Genomic DNA, 18,055 nt, shown 5'->3' with positions numbered 1-18,055 from the left:
ATATTCTTTAACCAAATCACTCTTTATTTAAAATAAAAAATAGTTCCACCAAAAGCAAATGTACAAATGCGGTAGTACAACAGAAACATCAGCTAAAGTAATTAAAATGAGCAAAATCCAGATTTTAGATGGGCTTGATCTTGAAGTGTAGGCCGATCAGACTGAAAACAAGACATTTCAGATCTTGCACCAGGTAGTAGAACACACGAAGGCCCTCAGGGTCCCTAAAAACACATGTGTGCTTACATCAGTAACAAATACAATTTACTTTCCACTTCCCAACTCCTGAATATATTACTTACTTTGACTGATTGACGTCAATCAAGGAGCCAATTTTGGAAGTTGTGAATGAAATGTGCTCGTCCCCGATGACAATTTCGAGTTCCTGTAAAAGATGAGACAAAAACAGGCCTCAGAAAATTATCTTGGGAGAAAATCATCAGTGCAGAGTTGATGAAGGTGAAAATTTAGGTCACTTTCTTTCATAAGTAGAAAAGTTTAGGTCATTTTCAGAGTGCTCTCAACTTTATTCTTTCTCCACTATGATCTTATTGGTCACAGAAAAATCCATTTGGTTGACCTTCTGTCCGCACAGGTTTGAATTAAAGGATGAACTGCAGTTGACTGCTCACTTTTAAGTAAAGTAGCCAAAGACCTTATCAAACTGGGACATTTCTTCCACCTTCCGTCTTATTATCTGCATGCTCAATTTGCAAAGGGTTAGAAAAACTAAAACTAAGCGTATAACTATATTAGAAAATGATTCTTTCATAGAAGGAAATCACACTCAGAAGATAAGCCTGAACTTTCAAACAATAACTTGTTTTAAGCAGCCATTTATCCCAATGGATGATATGACCCTTGAGCAATCACTCCAGGTATGTAATAGGAAACAGAACAAAGATCTAGAGTATGAATGACTGACTAAATGTTTATCAGTTTTGCTATTAGAACTATAACATATTCCAGGATATTGAAGTTAAAAAAAAACTGCCAAATTTATTCACACCAATATTTTATGTAAATCATAAAATATTCAGATTGTGAAAGTATAACTTTGCATGGAGATATTAAACAGAGTGCAATTACAGTATCAGCAAAATCCAACTGATGCTGTAGGGTCATCAAGTCAGATTTTTCTTTTTTAAATCTTCCACAGATGGAAACGATAAGCCTCAGTATAACCATGAGGTCTAAGCGTACCCAACCCAAACCAGGAAGAAAATGGAATAAAAGAACAGAAACAGTCCACTTCTCAGCAGTTTTCACTACTGGATAAACTTAGTGTGGTTTGGGTGAAGGAGCTGCCTGGATACAGCATGCAAAAGGCAGGATTGAGAATCACCACTCTCAGCGAAGGTACCAGAATATTTTCACAACAGCACACAGACTGTACTTGCGATGTGGAATAGTTAAAGACCGCCTTGGACAGTTGCCTATTGCAATGTACCTCGAAAACTTTAAATCTGCATGGCATGAATGAAAATAGCTCAAACTGTAATAACTGGGAGGACACGGGGTAATAAAGAGGTCACAAACCTGTCTGCCAACTCTATCAGGAGGCGGCCACAGAGCATCATCTTCCTTGGTGATTTCACTGTCGTCAATGATCCTCTTCAGCTCCTCCATCACACTTTTGTGAACATATGCCTGGTTGGCACACCGGAAAACGCACAAGTCAGATTTAAATTTGTACATTTCGAGAAACAGCATTAATTTATAACCACATACATGTTGTTTGAGCATGATGACCGAAACTACTTCTCGAAAAATAACCAAACAACCAGCTCTTACTTTACAGATATCTCACCACCCCTTACACATACATTTAAAATCAATCATACGTTACCTCTTTCCTGATCATTACGTCATTCTTGTAGTTACTGTTGTTTGCATATCTCAGTTTACCTGCGGGGGAAAAAAGATTAACTTTAACGTGGGAAACTGTGTATCGTTTCGAACAAAACGCCCGAGTTTGTTATCAATCGCTACAGGCCGCATGGCGCGTACGCACTCACAGGATAAACTCAAAACATTACTGCTTATATTCTAAACCACACGCTATGGTAATAATTATCTTATTTATATAAAAACAAAGTTAGTAATCAGCATTACTCCTGCAGCTAAATCCAAACGGAGAATTTGGCTCTTTGACTCCGCTGCGGCCTAGCTAAACCGGTTAGCTTCGAACCACGGACAGCTAACGCGTCTGTATTGCCGCTCAAATTACACTTACCGTCAGGCCTGAACTCAAATTCTAGAAACTCGTGTCCAAACTTCCCCTTGTGTCCGACATAATATCTCAAATAAAAGTCGCTTGTTGACATCTTTATTCTACAGAAAGCGTTTTCTGCGCAAGTCCGATGAACAAAACTGAGCTAGCAAGAGCAGCCCAGAGCCTCGCCAACCGTATACGCATGCGCAGAGGATTATAGCTGAGGGGGTTTTTTGACCAAAGTTTTGTCTCAAAGGTCATATTCCCGCGATAATTCAGTCATTTTTTTACTTTAAGAATTTAGACTTAGGGTTTCTTTTTTTTAGTTTGTGTCAGTTTTTTAAGTTAACTAGCAACTTTTTTTCTTTTATGCCTTTAAAATATTCCTTATTTGCACATCGATTTATTTTTAGTTTGATGCATCTTTGATTGTTTGTTAGTTCAGAAGTATAAAATAAATATTATTTTTTATTCATTTAATCACCTATTTTTGGAATAAAACTCCGTTAATAAATACAATTTCTGGCTTCCTCTTGGGGTATGTATAAATCTATGACAAGACCCAAGAATGTGCTTTTTAAGACGCCAAACCATAATCCTCAACAACTTCTACAGATGTACAGTATGGAACAATTCATTACTGAAGCACAACATTGTTTATTAGACTCTTCTGGTCCTCTGTAAATCTTCTAAATGGCTTTGTTACATTACAAAAGAAAAAGAAACAGTTGAATAACTATATCAGTAATTAATTGTTAATTATTTCCAGTTTTGTTCATTTGTTTGCTTGATTTTACTTAAGCCATCAATTCTTGGTTGGTGTTTCTGCATTCATTTATCATCAGGTTCTTCCTGAAAGAACTCACGCAGGGCTGAACTTTGCAGCGTCTTTATACGTGTCGCATTTTTCTAACGTCATCAACCCGCTCTGGCGCACAGGAAGAGTCTGCACGTGTGGTGGTTGTAAACTTTGAGCCATGGCAGGCGCGTTTTCACAGGAGCTTGAGGATCTGTTGAATCCTTTGCCAAAATTCGTGGATCCGGAGGATGATGATGACGAGGCTACCAAAGCCAGAGTGGTGGACCGGTTCAATGAAGACGACAATGAGGATGAAGATGCGGCCGGCCTCAGCGCTCTGCGGAAGCGCAACACCTCCCTGCTTTCGGACACAGATAGACGGTATGTGGGAAAGCCAGTGTCCCGAAAGCAGCTGCTTAGAGAGACTGAGGAGGATGAACATGATGTTGAGGAGGAGGAGGAGGAAGAGGAAGAAGGTGACGAAGATGATTCAGTGGGGGATGAAGAGGCAGATGACGATGAAAATGCTTCAGAGGAGGAAGACGATGATGAGGAAGAGTTGTTGATGGGCAGTGATTCAGAACTCGATGTTAATCTAGCTTCAAAGAAGAAAGCAACTAACATCACCTTTCCTCAGAAAGTAGACTTCCATAAACTGACAGAAGGTATGGATGACCTGGGAATGAGCGAGGATGATGATGAAAGCCATGAGGAGTCTGAAGGCAGTGAAGAAGAGGAAGGCTCTGATGATGATGATGATGATGATGATGATGATGATGATGAGATGGAAAGCGAGCAAGAGGATGATGATGATGGAGTGGTGCGCACGTTTTCCCAGGACAAAGTAGATGAGGAGGTGGAGAAAGGAAAGGCGGTGAAGAACCAACTGGCCCTGTGGGACCAGCTGCTCGAGGGCCGGATAAAAATCCAGAAAGCTTTGGTGACTGCCAACCAGCTTCCTCAGCCACAGACTTTCCCAGAGTTCAAGAGGAGAGGTGGGGGGGAGTTCACAGCGGCGTTGAAGAACACTCACAAGGCTCTGAAGGCTCTTCAGAGGTCCCTGCTGGAGTTGCATGACCAACTTCTGCACCAGAACGCTGACACGAGATCCATCGACATGGGGGAAGACGAGGAGATAACCAGCGACGATGAAAAGGAGGGATCAGCGCAGCAGGCCAGAGCGCCCAAACGAAAACTGGAGATGGCAGAGTACCCGGACTTCATGGCCAAACGGTTTGCAGCTTTCCAGCCTTACTGCAATGCCACGCTGCAGAAGTGGCACGACAAAACAAGGCTGACGATGGGCAAGAGCACCAAAGGGTTTGGGGCGTTTGAGAGGAACATTCTCACCCAGGTGGAGCAGGTGCTGATGGACAAGGACAGGCTGTTGAAGCGGACCCAGACCCAGCGCTCAGAGTACCGGGTCCTGGGGAAGGTGGAAGCCCCTGCTCTCACATCTGAGAACATCCCCATGGAGGGAGGCGAGGTGTCGGAGCAACAGCTGAAATCCAACACGCATCTGAAAGATCTCAATGAGGACATATTTGATGACGACGATTTCTACCACCAGCTGCTGAGGGAGCTGATCGAGCGTAAGACGAGCGCAGCGGACCCCAACGATCAGGTGGCTATGGGCCGGCAGTGGCTGGCCATCCAGAAGCTGCGCAGCAAAATCAAGAAGAAAGTAGACACTAAAGCCAGCAAGGGGCGCAAAGTCCGGTTCCACATCCACAGCAAACTGGTCAATTTCATGGCGCCGATTGACCACAGCTCGATGAGCGACGAGGCCCGCAGCGAACTCTACCGAAGCCTGTTTGGTCAGAACACTTCTATGAGGGAGTGACATTAACATGCTGAGATTCCCAGGACTGAATGGCCACTCTCCTTTAGCAGGAACTCTTCAGACTGTCTTACATACTGAACTCAAAAGAACGTGCAGTTCTGTAGAAACGTCTTTCATACCAAAGTGCTTCTTTATTTAATCACAAGAGTGCTACTTTAAAAATTCACACTGTTTTTCCATCACATGTGAATGAAGTAAAGTGATTACTTGAACTCGTTGTATGACTTTAAGTAAATAACTGTGGCCAGTCCCATGCAGCCAGTTCACGGAATGTTCCTGCTCCAGTTTTGTTTGTCTTTTGTTCTTTGCTTTTATTTTTTGCTTTTCCAGTGAAAAAAAAATCCAGAAACCCTGCTTAGTGCATACTGTTGATTTGGGGCACAGCTGGGAATATGTGACACATTGCATATGTTGCAGGGCTACATTAGCCTGGACTGAGATCAAAAAGAAAATGAATTTTCATGTTTAACTATTAGGTAATAGTAAAATTAATTTTAGATACGTTATTACAAATACACATTTAAACCCTGACAGGAAAGCTTTCTCAATTGTTTGAATACATGGCAGCATTGAAAGCAGATATTGTGATTTGGAAAATGTAAAAAAAAAACAAACAACAACTTTGAGTCCTGTGATACACCGGACACCTCTCCATGTATCCCACGCTCTGCCCTATTACAGCCCTGATGAACTTCTGCCTTCTCATGATGCTAAATTGGATAAGAAGTTAAGAAAAATGCATCGATGGTTTACACTAACAGAAAAAGAAAGCTGTTTTCTGTTAACTCACTGTTTTTAACCGTTTTCACATGGAAGTTATCGCCGTTACAGGATGAGCCTGGTGTCAAAATGCAGGTAAAAATTATGAGTTGTTTTAAGCAGTTAACCCTTTAAAGTTTACCAAAATAATCCTTTTCAATTTTGGTCCAGTGAATCAGAAAACAGAAATTTTAAGTATTGAAACTATGATGTATGACATGATATTGATGCTCTTGGTTGTAGGAAAAAGTATTGTGATTTGAGCTTTAGCTTAAATGTGTCTATCAGCCCTTAAAGTGCTGTGTTTATAAAGTTAAGACATGAGGGTTTTTATTTGCAAGTAAAATACATTTGTGATTTAAATTCAGATGTTTCGTTTGTTTTTAAGCTGAATCTTGTGAGAACTCAAACTGAGTTTTATTGTTTTATTTTATTGTCTACCTGCAGAAGTCTCAGTACATTTTTCACCAATTACAGCATCGGAAATTGTTAAACAAACGCAATCTACATGAATATCTGCTGACGTACACACAGCATGCCTCACTCAATTCAAGCCTACTACAACCACATGTCTGATTTAATGTGCAATGCTTCCAGTTGTCTGTTAAGCAGATTATGAATGGCTAATGTAGACAAAGCAGTAACAAGGCTTTGATGTCACTGCAGGTCTGTACTTGCTAAAGTGTGCCTGTGTCATGCGTTTATATTGTAATGTTTGGCATTTTCTCCTTTGGGAGACAATCTTACACAAGGCAATTTCAATATCGAGCTTCAAAACAGTGCTGAGTCAGAATGGCATCCGCACAGTGCAGGCAGGTGCTGCTGGTGTAGGAGTTCCCTTTAGCATTATTATTTCTCTCATGATTAACAACACTTTAATGCTGGGTTGATCTGACACAAGCGAACATCATTTTATTGTGACACCTCTTCCATTTGGAGCACATGCTCGTGCCCCAGAGCACACCCACTGTTAATGCTGGCTGCACACCATTCAGTATGGAGTCAACCTACAGGACTCAGCTGTGAGGAAAACAATCCATTTAAGGTTCACATTTTACTTGCAAAAAAACTTTTAAGGGCTCTTTGGGGCATTTTATCACAACGCAGACATAAAATGCCACTCCATATCTTTGCTGCCTCTACAGCACTAAGCAGCGTGTGGCACTTCTCTCTCAATTTGTGACATCAAGAATAACACAACACAGAACGGTCTTCATTAAAGAAGCTTTTAAAGGTGAAAATAACAGTACCTGAGCAGTCAAACATACAGAAAAGAAACTGCATTAAACAACCTTAACAGAACACGCAGATCATATTAAATCGATCTCCTTTTAGAGTTCATCTTCTTTTAATGAACACATCTTAACATGCATCTGACAGTTACAAGGAAAAATTATACTTTGTGGTAATTTCTTAAAATGATAAATTTTCCTGATTTCGTAATATTAAATGGGTAAATGCAAAATGAAACTCCATATTTAGTCCACAAAGACCATCTTTGGCGGTGATGTAGTACATCGGGTGTTTGAGGCATAAATTGGTTGTTTCAGCTGAGCTTTTTGTTTAATCATTTTTAAACAGATCTTGAAAAAGAAAAATGTTAGTTTGCACTGATACGGGGAATCAGCAGCATGTCACTTCACTTCATTTATTGGATCGTTAAAGGCTGTCGAGTGTGTGAATCTTTTTGCAGACAGTTTCTCCAGCTCCGTGCTGGATTAAAGGCAAGCAGCAGTTTGAAATGAAATTAAAAGTGAGTGCCTTTTTTCACTCCTCCCTCGATCAGTGTCATCCAGTACACAAGTTAAAGAGAAAATTTTAACTGAATACCTCTGCTGCGAACCAGCTCCACAAAGCCTCCTTTCATTTGAATAAGTCTAAGCAGAATCGCACCAAAAGGAGGCTTTTTGAATTCCCGGAAGTTATGCTGCCTTGTTGCAGTAGCCATGACGAAGAGCAGCACACTCAGGCAAACCATTCTCCTCTTCCCTGAAGGAGTGATGAGCTTCAGTGGGGCCGACTGCTCGACTCTATGTTCGGCTGCTTCTTCTCCGTCCCATAACCGCTGAACCACCCGTTCAGCCGTTTGGTCAAACCGCCGTTCAGAATGTCCTGGATGTGCTGAACGATGAGATTTATTGCAACTGCGTTGAAAGACAGATGTTACATGGTTACAGATGGTCTCAGTTTGTAACTCTGTTTTACTGAGAGATACAAACTCATCATCCAAAAAGAGTTAATACCCCCAAAACTTACAGCTCATCTTTAATCATCAAAGGTCTAAGCTATTTTACAGAATAAAACGGCACAAAATAATGAAAAAATATATGTAATTGTCTCTTTGTTTACCATAGCTACACTATTTCGCTTCTATGGCAGATATTATAAATTGTATATTTTAAAATATATATATTAAATGAATTGTACAGCCCATATTATATAGAAATCTTGGTCTGTTACTTCTTACAAAAACACATTATTTTTTTGTGACACTTGTAAGAATACATTTTAAAACTTAAGGTATGTTTGGGTTAATTACACTCACTGGCCACTTTATTAAGCACACCTGTCCAGTTGCTCGTTAACACAAATATCTACACAACAGCAACAACACATTTAGACATAGAGACGAAGCAACATGCTGAAATATAATCAGGGGTCAGAATGGGGAAGGAAGGTGATTTATGTGACCGAGTGTGGAGTGGTTGTTCGTCCCAGACAGGCTGGTCCGAGTATTTCAGAAATTGCTGATCTACTGGGATTTTCCTAAGCAGCCATCTCTACGGTTTACAGAGAAAGGCAAAAATACTGATGGCACTGAGTGCCACGCGTGTGAGCAGGAAACTGAGGATACACCAAGCACAGGGCCACCAAAAATTGGACAATAGACGGAAAAACGCTGCCTGGAATAAAGTCACCACAGTAAGCCTGTTGTTCCATTCTTTGTATGTCAATGCTCCTGTTCCAAGTCAGACCTAAACAAATATTTCAAATATTATGTGTAGAAAATTAGACTACTGATCATCTGGAAAGAAGTCTCATGATCTAAAAATCACAATTATACCAAAGCCTGTAATGTTTTTATATGCATGTCTTTGCCACATCAACAAATGTTGTAGCAGATTTATGGCAAGAAACATTTTTACAATTAAAAAGCCACAGCGGCACATATACATATAAAACCTGACCAAGAAGCAATCAAGGGGAAATGGTCGGAGCAGGTGTGTCACGACAAAATCTCCAGAGAGCAGTGCAGTTTTCTTTTACAGCTTTCCTAAAACTAGACAAAGCTGTTTTGTCCTCACCTTGCTTCCTGAGTATGAAGACCACAATTCCCAGCAAGGAGATAAACACAGCTGCGTCCTTGCTGATAAACACTGTTGAGTCTCCAAAATTTGCTTCCACTAGATTTGTTTTTCTAAATAATCTGTAATGTAGTCTTTATGATGCACTTCCCAGGCAGACCCGCCCCCAGAACAACCAAAAAACTACTTACCAATGTTGTCAACTCCTCTCGGTATTATCACATCTGCATATTTCTTTGTCTAAACAAAGTCAAAAAAAAGAAAAAAGAAAAAAGAGCAAACGTTTTATCTTTGACTCCATGTTCAGGGACAATCTGCAAATGTGCTAACAGAATATGGACTCACCGGCAGACAAAACTCTTCAAAAGCAGGCTTGACAAAGGTGATGTATTGGGCTAGAACGCTTTCCAAATCCCGACCACGTTCACTGATGTCACGGAGCACTGAAGGAAAACGAGACAAGGGAGAAAACGTTTAAACTGCATAAAGTATTTTAACACTTTTGTATAATTTCTTCCTTTTTTCTATTAAAAAAGTGAAAAAAAAGAAAAGATAATGAGTTAATTACTGAGTTGATCTATTGGTAGGTTGTTTAGCTACCTATAAGCAGACCCACTGTGTTTTCCCAGCTTCTAGTTTGGAGGTTAAGCCAAGAACCTGCTGTATGGTAGCAATTTTAACAGGAAAACAGAAAAGCTTGTTTCCTAAGATGCCAAACTAGCTTTAATTTTCAAGAGCCCTTCTTTGCAGCCCCCCTGCACCACAGGACCTCATTTTAAAAACAACTAATTCAATGAACCGTTACGTTCATCCCCCCGCCCCGTGCTTATAAACATAACAGATTTGTCTCGCCATGCGTCACCTCTCCGTGACAGACGAGTGTCTGCATCCGTATCCACGAACAGCTTCATGTGGAAAAAGTCTCGAATCTCCTGAGAGTAGAACATCAAGATGCCCTCAAACAGCACCACGTCAGCAGGGTACAGTGTCATGGTCTCTTCTTTCCTGACATATATTAAAACAGAAAGAAGGTTAAACAGCATCCACTGCAGTGAAAAATGATAAGAATGGCGATTGGAGAGATTAAAAAGCTTGCGAGTTATTCTGAAAAAAGGTCTTGAATTCTATTAAAGCTGCAGCACCCCAAGAATGTACTGAACCAAGAAATTATGTCTTGTTGCAAATGAATTTTTTTTTCCTTTATTTTAATTAACTTTAACAAAAATGAAATCTCAAATTTAAAACAATTTAAAAAAAAACTATAAATAAATAATTAACTTTTCATGTACTGTTTCACATTTGAACACTTTTACTACAAAGCGCACTCAGATTTTCCCACCTTCCAGGCAGTTATGGGCTTCCATTCATTTCACTATGATATGAAAATCAATTTGCCCACCACAGTAGATATAATGCATGTCTTATGTATTATGATGCTTCCATTGATGCTGCATCAGAGATCTCTTTGTGTAAGCTGAAACCTGCTGAAACCCCTTTTAATGTTGTGCCTGTATGAACAGTTAGTCACCTGGAATGGGAAACAAAGTCATAAACAGGAATGTGGACCGTTTTCCCCTCCTTGATGTCCCACAGGGTCGCGATTATGAGGTCATTGTCAAATGCATCTATAGAGAAGGAAAGAGCACAAGGTAGTTAAAACCAAAAGTCACATTTGGCATGAATGAACATGAATGCTTACGTTTCAATGCTCGAGCCCCCTCTGGCCCAGTGACTCAGCATGACTCACAAATGCAGAGGCGATGTACCTGGGTGGTCAAAGTTGAACTGGCCCTTGAGCGCCTTAGCCTTCTGTTCCGGGGTCAGGGCCCTGTAGAAGCAGTCCTGGCTGAGGATGGCCACTTGCCGCTGGTGGTGGTCGATCTCGTTCTGGCCCAGCAGCTCCATGATCTTACTGCACACCGACGACTGAACACAAACAAAGAATCAGAAACAAGTGATCCTCGTTACACGATTTAACACGGCCTGATATTTTTGCACTGAAACCAACATTTACTTACACTTGACGTCCTAATCATGTAAAAACACAGCATAGTCCATTACTGGAAATCATTGACGCCATTTCAGACACATAACAAATAACTGCAGTTTACTCCCTGTTCAGATAACATGTCTGGGAGAACAGGTGGTTCTGTGAGCAGTTACTCCTGTGGGAAAATAGAGGCATAACACCAGGAAGTTGAAGCCACAAACAACTGACTGTTGAACCACAACCACCTTCACCTAAGAAGTCAGCATACCGTCACCCATATGAATAATGTCAAGAGATATGCCAGTCTTGGATTCATGGAAATACAAGGCTAAATTAGTTAGCCAAACAAATCCCAACTAATTAAATGTAGGTCAAAAACTATGCTTGTATGATGAAAATGCAAAACATGTTGCTAATACAGAGAAGTGCTCCAAAACAGGGCCTCATAGCACCAATCTTCAAATACATGTTGAAGATTAAATAAAAAGGACAAATGTACTTTATTTTATTTGAATACAATTTTCCCAACTTCAGAAGCTTGTTTTATGTTCTTATATGATAGTTTTTGTGCTTCGGTGAATGACTTTTTATATCCTGAATAACTGTTAAAACTTTTACGTATCATTTCAGGTTATTTCATGGATCTGCGCCTCGTTTCTTGTTAGATGTATTGATTTATGTAAACTTGAGCCAATCAAAATATGGGACATTTTCTCAGATTTAGTATAAAAATGCTGTGCAATCCTGTCATAAACTGGAGCCCTGGTTCACCCTAGAGACTGTGTTTATTGTGATTATCCACTTTGCAACAAAATGTGACCATAGTGCAGCATATTCTGATCATCCAAGACAGAATACTGGAAACTACTGGGAACCTATAACATGCTGCACAATACAGAATGCCAAAGCACATATTTAGTCTGTCGTGGCACCAAAGGCGTCTATATTGTCAGTGTCAAGCAGGTCAGTGAAATGAGATAAAGTTAACATCAAGCGACTTTGAAACAGCGGATACATTGTGTGACATCAGAAAATCATTTAGAAAGCGCAATAAAAAGAATAACATCAAAGCTGCAGCCTCCAATAGTGATAATCATGCATCCATCTGCTGCAGACAGCACAGTGCGTTAACAGTCAGTTTTTTCAGCTTTCTTTGTCTGCAAATGCATTTTACACTCCTCGCAGCCAGCGCAGCCAGCGCAGCTGATGCTAATTATGACAAACCTCACTCCTCCTTTTCCTCTTTTCCATGATCTTCGCCACTCTTTACATCCCCTCTGATTTAAAAAAAAAAAAAGCATGAAAAACAAAATACGGGAGTCCTTCACGGAAGTTTGAAATCTGAACATCAATCTGGTTTCAATGGGGGGGAAATGACAGTAGTGTTGACAGTGCACGTTTTCTGATTTGACATGCAGTACTGCGGCCTGCGTAACTTTCACTACTGATCAACACAACAACCAGGCCGAGTGACTAAGTAATGATTTTAAACTAAACTTCTTTTTTCCGAGGAAGAATACGTTTAATTTCTTAGTCCTGCCCTCTTCATCCCAAACGCATAATCTAACACAACAGATATTTAAAAAAAAAAAATCAGACGCCTCCAAGAAATAATCCAAAGGAAAAAAAGAAGAAGAAAGGGTTTATAATATAAAAGCCAACCTTCCCGCTGGCTGTCCCTCCGGCCACACCGATGAGGAATGGCTGCCGAATATTTGAGTCATTTTCGGCTTGGTCACCTGGCTTTGTCTCGCTGTCTCCTGCCATGTTTCATCTGCAGCGCGCACCGTACCTCTACGCCGGGGGAGTGCGCGCTCCTCCCATTTGATGATGGTGTAGGCGACGGTGAAGTTGGTGGTGATGATGACGTTCAAGGGCAACAAATCGAAGATGAGGATGCTGATGATGAAATCGCTGACAGGTAGTAGCGGGTTCCTTTTTTTCTCTTTTCTTTTATAAATTTTACTTGTGCAGCAATTTAACATTATTAAAAACACGGACTGTTTTTCTTTGAGTTAAACAGATGTCAGTAAGCTGACTAGTACTCTAAGCCTTGAACACGTGGATTAATCAGCACAAAAAAAAAATCCACAATCATTTTGATGAAACGTAAACTGTTTAAAGTGTAGAGTGGTGTATGGTGGTTAGTTCTCTCGTCTCACATCAGAAGTTCCTGTGTTTTCCTTCAAACGATCCATCTTCTTCCCATGAAGAAGCATCCTTCCACACTTTAAAATAGGGATGTTAGACATAAGGCTCTGGGGCCAGAATTGGCCTAGCAAAGGCTCAAATCTGGCCCACTGGATGGATGTCTTTAGAAAATGTGAAGGAAGTAATAAATTTTTGGACATTTGAATGAATGCTAATAAGTTTTGCAGCTTTTCCTACTGATAAGGAACTGCCCCTTGGTAATAGATAAAGAATTAAATAACAGAAAGGTTCAACTTTCACCATTGACTAAAGAAACATATGTTTTTACACTGGATCTGCAAAAAAGGGGCATTTTCTGTGAATTAACAGAGACCTTCTTTTTTATCTGATGAGCTACCAGGATTGTTTTTCTGTAATTTCATACTTTTATTTCTAGCAAGTTAAGCCAAAATAGTCTTTCTTCCATTAATGAGAGCAGCATTTCTTTAGCATGCGGAAAAACTAAGTTGCACTGTTGCAATTACTCTTCTTTTTCTCATATTAAGATAGTTCTTGTTTAGTATTAAGATATTAAATGTTTATTTAAACTTATTTTCACTGACAGAAAGGGGAGTTTCACTGGTCTGGCCCTCTTAAGATCAAAGTGAGCTTGTGACCCGTTATAACAATGAGTTGAAATTCCTGCTTTAAAACCATGCACGTTGGCTAGATTAATTAGTGATTCGAAACTGACTGTAGGTGAGAATGTGAGTGATTGTTTCTCTTTTTGTGTTTGTCCTGTGATTGATTGGCAAGCTTACCAGGGTGAAGAAAATGGATGGATGAACAGTTTTGGGTAGTGTGATATTAGCAAACACGATTCAGATGCAAAAAATTGAACAAGTTGGCTACAAGATGGAGGAAGGTGGAATGTTACATTTAATATTTTAGGTAAGTATGAAGAAATTTGGACAGTTATGAAAAAATATGGCAACATGGAAGGGCATCTTTATAGAAAAAACTCCAAGACTGTCCTTTAAGTACAATTTTGACCACGTGGTATGGGAATGTCCAAGAGTGTCGACTATTTTTAAAATGGTTAAGAAAAATCTCTCTGCATTGTTACATATTTTTGTGTATGTATATGCATTTTTTCCTTTCTTTCTTTTTCTTTGGTTCTTTTTTTTTTTTTTTTTTTGGGCTCGGTCGGATGAACCGGAAGTGCTTTTTCGTGGTCTGACCTCTGCAGTAACGCTGACAGGGCTGTATGAAGCTGAAACTCAGCTCAGCGGAAGGTGGTCAGGGTTTATCTTCTGATATAAAGTAAATACTTTTCCTCTCTACGGCCTGGAAAACGGGACTTTGACACCATGAGTACCATGTTCGCAGACACCATTTTGATCGTCTTCATCTCAATTTGTACAGCGTTGTTAGCCGAAGGTGAGCCAAATCTGTCTGACAGGTCGAGGCAGGCGTTTTACCGTGCTCCAGAAAACACTGTTATAGCTCAGAATTTTACATTACTCCGGATTATATGGTAGGGAAACGTCTTCAATGTTATTAATATTCAATAATTCGCAATTTTGTTGCTTTTGTTGACCTGTACTTTGTTAATGACTGAATACAGCTTAACGTTTGTGTCTTCCGGTTAATTTCGCAATAAAAGCCTGAACTTACGTTTGAGACGCTTTCCTCGGGGAGAATATTGACTTCCTCGCTATCTACATTAACAATTTGAAAAAGATAAATAAAAAAAATATTTGTTACAATTTAATTTTGTCTAAATGTTTAGTTTAGATACGGAAGTAAGACATTATTTAACCACATTTGTGTATGATTTACATTCCAGAGTAGAAGTAGAAGTCTTTTTGTTGTATTTTGTCAGCCTATTAGAGCGAGTGATGAAGAGAATAAAGAATTTAAAGATGGGTAGTCCAGAAGACATACCTGTGGCAGTATGGAGATGTTTAGAGGGGAGAGAGGGCAGTGGACCTTTTAACTACATTGTTTAACACAATCTTAGAAAGTGAGAGGATGCCTGAGGAATAGAGAAGACGTTTACTGCTACCAGTTTTAAACAATAAGAGTGATGTGGAGAGCTGTAATAACTGCAGAGAGATAGAGTTGATGAGACATGCCATTATCTATGGGAAGGAGTTGGTAAAGCTAGTCTAAGAAGAGAACTGATCGTCACTGAGCTGTGTGGACCATAGAGGAGGTCCATGGATAGAGTGAAGGAGGAATGCAGAGGGTTGGTGTGACAGAAAAGGATCCAAAGCTTATTGGATACTGTGGCTGCAGAGATTTCTTCTGATTCAGGAAAAGGTTTCAGAAATGTGCAAAAACTTCACATATTGATCAGTGTGAAATGTTGGAAACTTCAGTGGCAGTTTTCAATTTTTTTTAAATTTTATTTAAACAATCGTATTTTCTCCTCAGGGATTACCTGGGTTTTAGTGTATCGGACTGAAAAGTACAAGAGGCTAAAGGCTGAAGTGGAAAAGCAAAGCAAAAAACGTAAGTGACTCAAGTGTTGTCTTGTTAACTTGCTATTTTTTTTCAGATTGTTAAAAGATTAATTTTGTCCTCTCTGATACTAGTTGAGAAGAAAAAGGAAACCATAACTGAATCTGCTGGACGCCAACAAAAGAAGAAGATTGGTAAGAACCCTGTAAACAAACCGGTGTTTTGCTTTTATGATCAGCCCTTCTCCTCTGGATAACAGTGTTTTGTGAATGATTGTGTTCCAGAAAGGCAAGAGGAGAAGCTGAAGAACAACAACAGAGACCTGTCTATGGTGAGAGATGTTTTGTTTCCAGTTAATATGCAGCCCAGGCTTAATGTCTGATACTGGGGTTGTCTAGTTATCGTAGTTTAGCGAGGTCATTCCATTTAAAGTCAACTGAATCTGAAAAAAGTTCCCACACAAACCCTTCAGAATGACCATTTCGTTTTCATTTCAACAACTGTAGCATATTTTTTGTTCTTAAATCAGTTGATAGGCGGGTCAAAATTTTGCCCGCTGATCATTCCAGTCAAACCTTATATATTTTAATTTAAGTGTTTATGGTTAAATGTATGCGTTTTAAATCCTGAGTGTTTGTTTTGTAGGTACGGATGAAATCCATGTTTGCCATTGGTTTCTGCTTCACAGCTCTCATGGGCATGTTCAACTCCATGTAAGTTACTGCAGGGTAAAATACTGTTTCACATTTTGTTAAAAAGCTTTCTCTTTTCATAAAAAAAAAAAAAAACATCAGGCAAAATATAAGAAAGTAACTTGTCCAGTCCATTGTTTTAAACAAGTTCCCTTTTTGGCTTTTTATGTTACGTTCAGTTTCGATGGAAGAGTTGTGGCCAAATTGCCATTTGTGCCACTGTCGTATATCCAGGGACTGTCACACCGCAACCTGCTGGGCGAGGATTACACCGACTGCTCCTTTATTTTCCTCTATATCCTCTGCACCATGTCCATCAGACAGGTAACGTCTATACTTTTATTGTATATCAGTGGACATACTCACCAGGAACGAGTCTGACTTATTGCTGGCAATATGGACAGAGCTTTCACTGCAGCTGTACAAGGACTAAATACTGTTACTCAGATTCAGCATAAACACCTCCAGAGGATATTATCTGGTTTCCACAGGGAGACCAAGGCAGTTGAGTTAATTTAAGTAACATGCTGTGTTCTCTACTGCCACCCTTAGGACAAATTCTGTATTGTTTGTTGAATACACATCTAACTGGTGTTAGCAGGAAACTGTATGTGTAGAATAATATACAGCAATATATCAGGGTTAATATCGTGCATACTAAGTGTTATCAAATGTATATTCTGTGCTGGTTTGGGTATTTGTTTTAGAGTTTCTGCTGTTTTCTTTTGTTTTGTTTTTTCCTGTAGAACATTCAGAAGATGCTCGGTCTTGCACCCTCCAGAGCTGCAACCAAACAGGCTGGAGGCTTTTTAGGACCTCCTCCACAAGCAGCTAAGTTTTCTTAATCAGCAGCCCAGACGTTCCTGCACTGCTGCCTGCAGTCATAGCGCCCCCACCAGCGCACAGACAGAACTGCTCCTGCTGAGGTTAAAAGTCTTACCCGTTGCAGCTACAGTACCACTACTTTGTTTGATTTCTTATTCATTTTGTTGTTTATTTAACATTAAACATTATAACTGTTTTGGTTAGAAATTATAGGAAAATTATAGTTCATTCTGTTGATTATTAAAGGTTACAAATGTCAGCTGTGCATTTAGCAAAATTCATGGAGTGTTTGGAGATTTTAAATTAACGATTGACACAGTAACATCTGATCCAGTTTCAGTATTATTGTATGTCATTGTGTACTGTTGTGTCATGCATATTAATAAAGTTTTATGATTAGATTTCAGGCATGTCTTTTTTGTTGTTGTTGTTGTTGTTTTTTTGTCCCTTTGTACTACCATCTAATTTAAAGGGAAGCTATGGAGTGAAACTCATTTGAGTGAACAAGATATTTTTAAGGGAAAACAAACAAGAGTATGCAGATGCTGCTGAACTAAATCAATCAGATCTTTTTTTTTTTAATTGTCAGTGATTAAAAGTTGAAACAAAAAATTGTGGGATGTAGCACAAAAACTATCCTTCCCATTTAAAATCTTACTAGTTATTGTCAAGTAATTTGAAGCCCATTAAATCATCAAGAAAAGTGTTTACTGAAGTTGTACATTGAGTAGGATGATGGTTTTCCCTCCCCATCGACTTCTATATGCAGTAACTGGCTTCTTTATGCATATTCAGGAGTCACTTCCTGCTGGCTTTAAGAAAACGTGCAGGTTTAAAGCACCAATCAGAAGCCACGGTCATGTTTTGCATACAATCTGAGGTCCCGAAAAGTGAACTCTGGGATATTACATTACAGAGCAGGTCTCCACCTTATTAAATTATCAGTGCATTCAGTTTTGCACGGGTAAACTCCACACATGCTGTGGATACATTTCATGGTTGTATGAAACAAGCAAGATGCCACAATCTGG

General features: G+C 39.6%; 4 protein-coding genes across 4 annotated transcripts; 2 read left to right on the top strand and 2 right to left on the bottom strand.

The window, feature by feature from the left end:
- Positions 1-3: 3 nt before the first annotated feature.
- magoh (mago homolog, exon junction complex subunit) lies at positions 4-2,433 on the bottom strand. The gene is made up of 5 exons (XM_082524089.1): positions 2,237-2,433; positions 1,850-1,908; positions 1,540-1,650; positions 303-385; positions 4-224 (listed from the first exon to the last, which is right to left on the bottom strand). Exons 1-5 carry the CDS (start codon positions 2,325-2,327, stop codon positions 125-127), a joined length of 444 nt encoding a protein of 147 aa, XP_082380215.1. The 5' UTR covers positions 2,328-2,433; the 3' UTR covers positions 4-124.
- A 684-nt stretch (positions 2,434-3,117) lies between these two features.
- Positions 3,118-5,983, top strand: aatf (apoptosis antagonizing transcription factor). Its single transcript, XM_082524084.1, has one exon. It carries the CDS (start codon positions 3,193-3,195, stop codon positions 4,855-4,857), a length of 1,665 nt encoding a protein of 554 aa, XP_082380210.1. The 5' UTR covers positions 3,118-3,192; the 3' UTR covers positions 4,858-5,983.
- A 54-nt stretch (positions 5,984-6,037) lies between these two features.
- On the bottom strand, positions 6,038-12,781 carry uck2a (uridine-cytidine kinase 2a). Its single transcript, XM_082524086.1, has 7 exons — positions 12,574-12,781; positions 10,688-10,847; positions 10,450-10,546; positions 9,784-9,926; positions 9,267-9,364; positions 9,113-9,161; positions 6,038-7,760 (listed from the first exon to the last, which is right to left on the bottom strand). The coding sequence occupies exons 1-7, from the start codon at positions 12,676-12,678 to the stop codon at positions 7,624-7,626; spliced, it is 789 nt and encodes a 262-aa protein (XP_082380212.1). The 5' UTR covers positions 12,679-12,781; the 3' UTR covers positions 6,038-7,623.
- A 1,482-nt stretch (positions 12,782-14,263) lies between these two features.
- On the top strand, positions 14,264-17,425 carry tmco1 (transmembrane and coiled-coil domains 1). The gene is made up of 7 exons (XM_082524077.1): positions 14,264-14,481; positions 15,481-15,558; positions 15,642-15,701; positions 15,792-15,838; positions 16,153-16,220; positions 16,379-16,523; positions 16,946-17,425. The coding sequence occupies exons 1-7, from the start codon at positions 14,412-14,414 to the stop codon at positions 17,042-17,044; spliced, it is 567 nt and encodes a 188-aa protein (XP_082380203.1). The 5' UTR covers positions 14,264-14,411; the 3' UTR covers positions 17,045-17,425.
- Positions 17,426-18,055: the final 630 nt, after the last annotated feature.

This window comes from Aulonocara stuartgranti (genome assembly GCF_965226115.1).
Source record: "Aulonocara stuartgranti genome assembly, chromosome: 23".
In the NCBI taxonomy this organism is placed as follows: domain Eukaryota; kingdom Metazoa; phylum Chordata; class Actinopteri; order Cichliformes; family Cichlidae; genus Aulonocara; species Aulonocara stuartgranti.
The sequence above is the reverse complement of the archived record's forward strand: the minus strand, read 5'-3'. Positions and strand labels throughout refer to the sequence as shown.

Coding starts and splice junctions, on each gene's coding strand:
- uck2a (XM_082524086.1), bottom strand. CDS start 12,678: ATGGCAGGAGACAGCGAGACAAAGCCAGGTGACCAAGCCGAAAATGAC. Junction 10,848..12,573: donor GAGGGACAGCCAGCGGGAAG/GTTGGCTTTTAT, acceptor GTTTGTGTTCAG/TCGTCGGTGTGCAGTAAGAT. Junction 9,162..9,266: donor TTGAAGAGTTTTGTCTGCCG/GTGAGTCCATAT, acceptor GACTTTGTTTAG/ACAAAGAAATATGCAGATGT.
- magoh (XM_082524089.1), bottom strand. CDS start 2,327: ATGTCAACAAGCGACTTTTATTTGAGATATTATGTCGGACACAAGGGG. Junction 1,651..1,849: donor ACGTAATGATCAGGAAAGAG/GTAACGTATGAT, acceptor TGTGCCAACCAG/GCATATGTTCACAAAAGTGT. Junction 225..302: donor ATTGACGTCAATCAGTCAAA/GTAAGTAATATA, acceptor ATGTGTTTTTAG/GGACCCTGAGGGCCTTCGTG.
- tmco1 (XM_082524077.1), top strand. CDS start 14,412: ATGAGTACCATGTTCGCAGACACCATTTTGATCGTCTTCATCTCAATT. Junction 14,482..15,480: donor TACAGCGTTGTTAGCCGAAG/GTGAGCCAAATC, acceptor TTTTCTCCTCAG/GGATTACCTGGGTTTTAGTG. Junction 16,221..16,378: donor ATGGGCATGTTCAACTCCAT/GTAAGTTACTGC, acceptor TGTTACGTTCAG/TTTCGATGGAAGAGTTGTGG.
- aatf (XM_082524084.1), top strand. CDS start 3,193: ATGGCAGGCGCGTTTTCACAGGAGCTTGAGGATCTGTTGAATCCTTTG.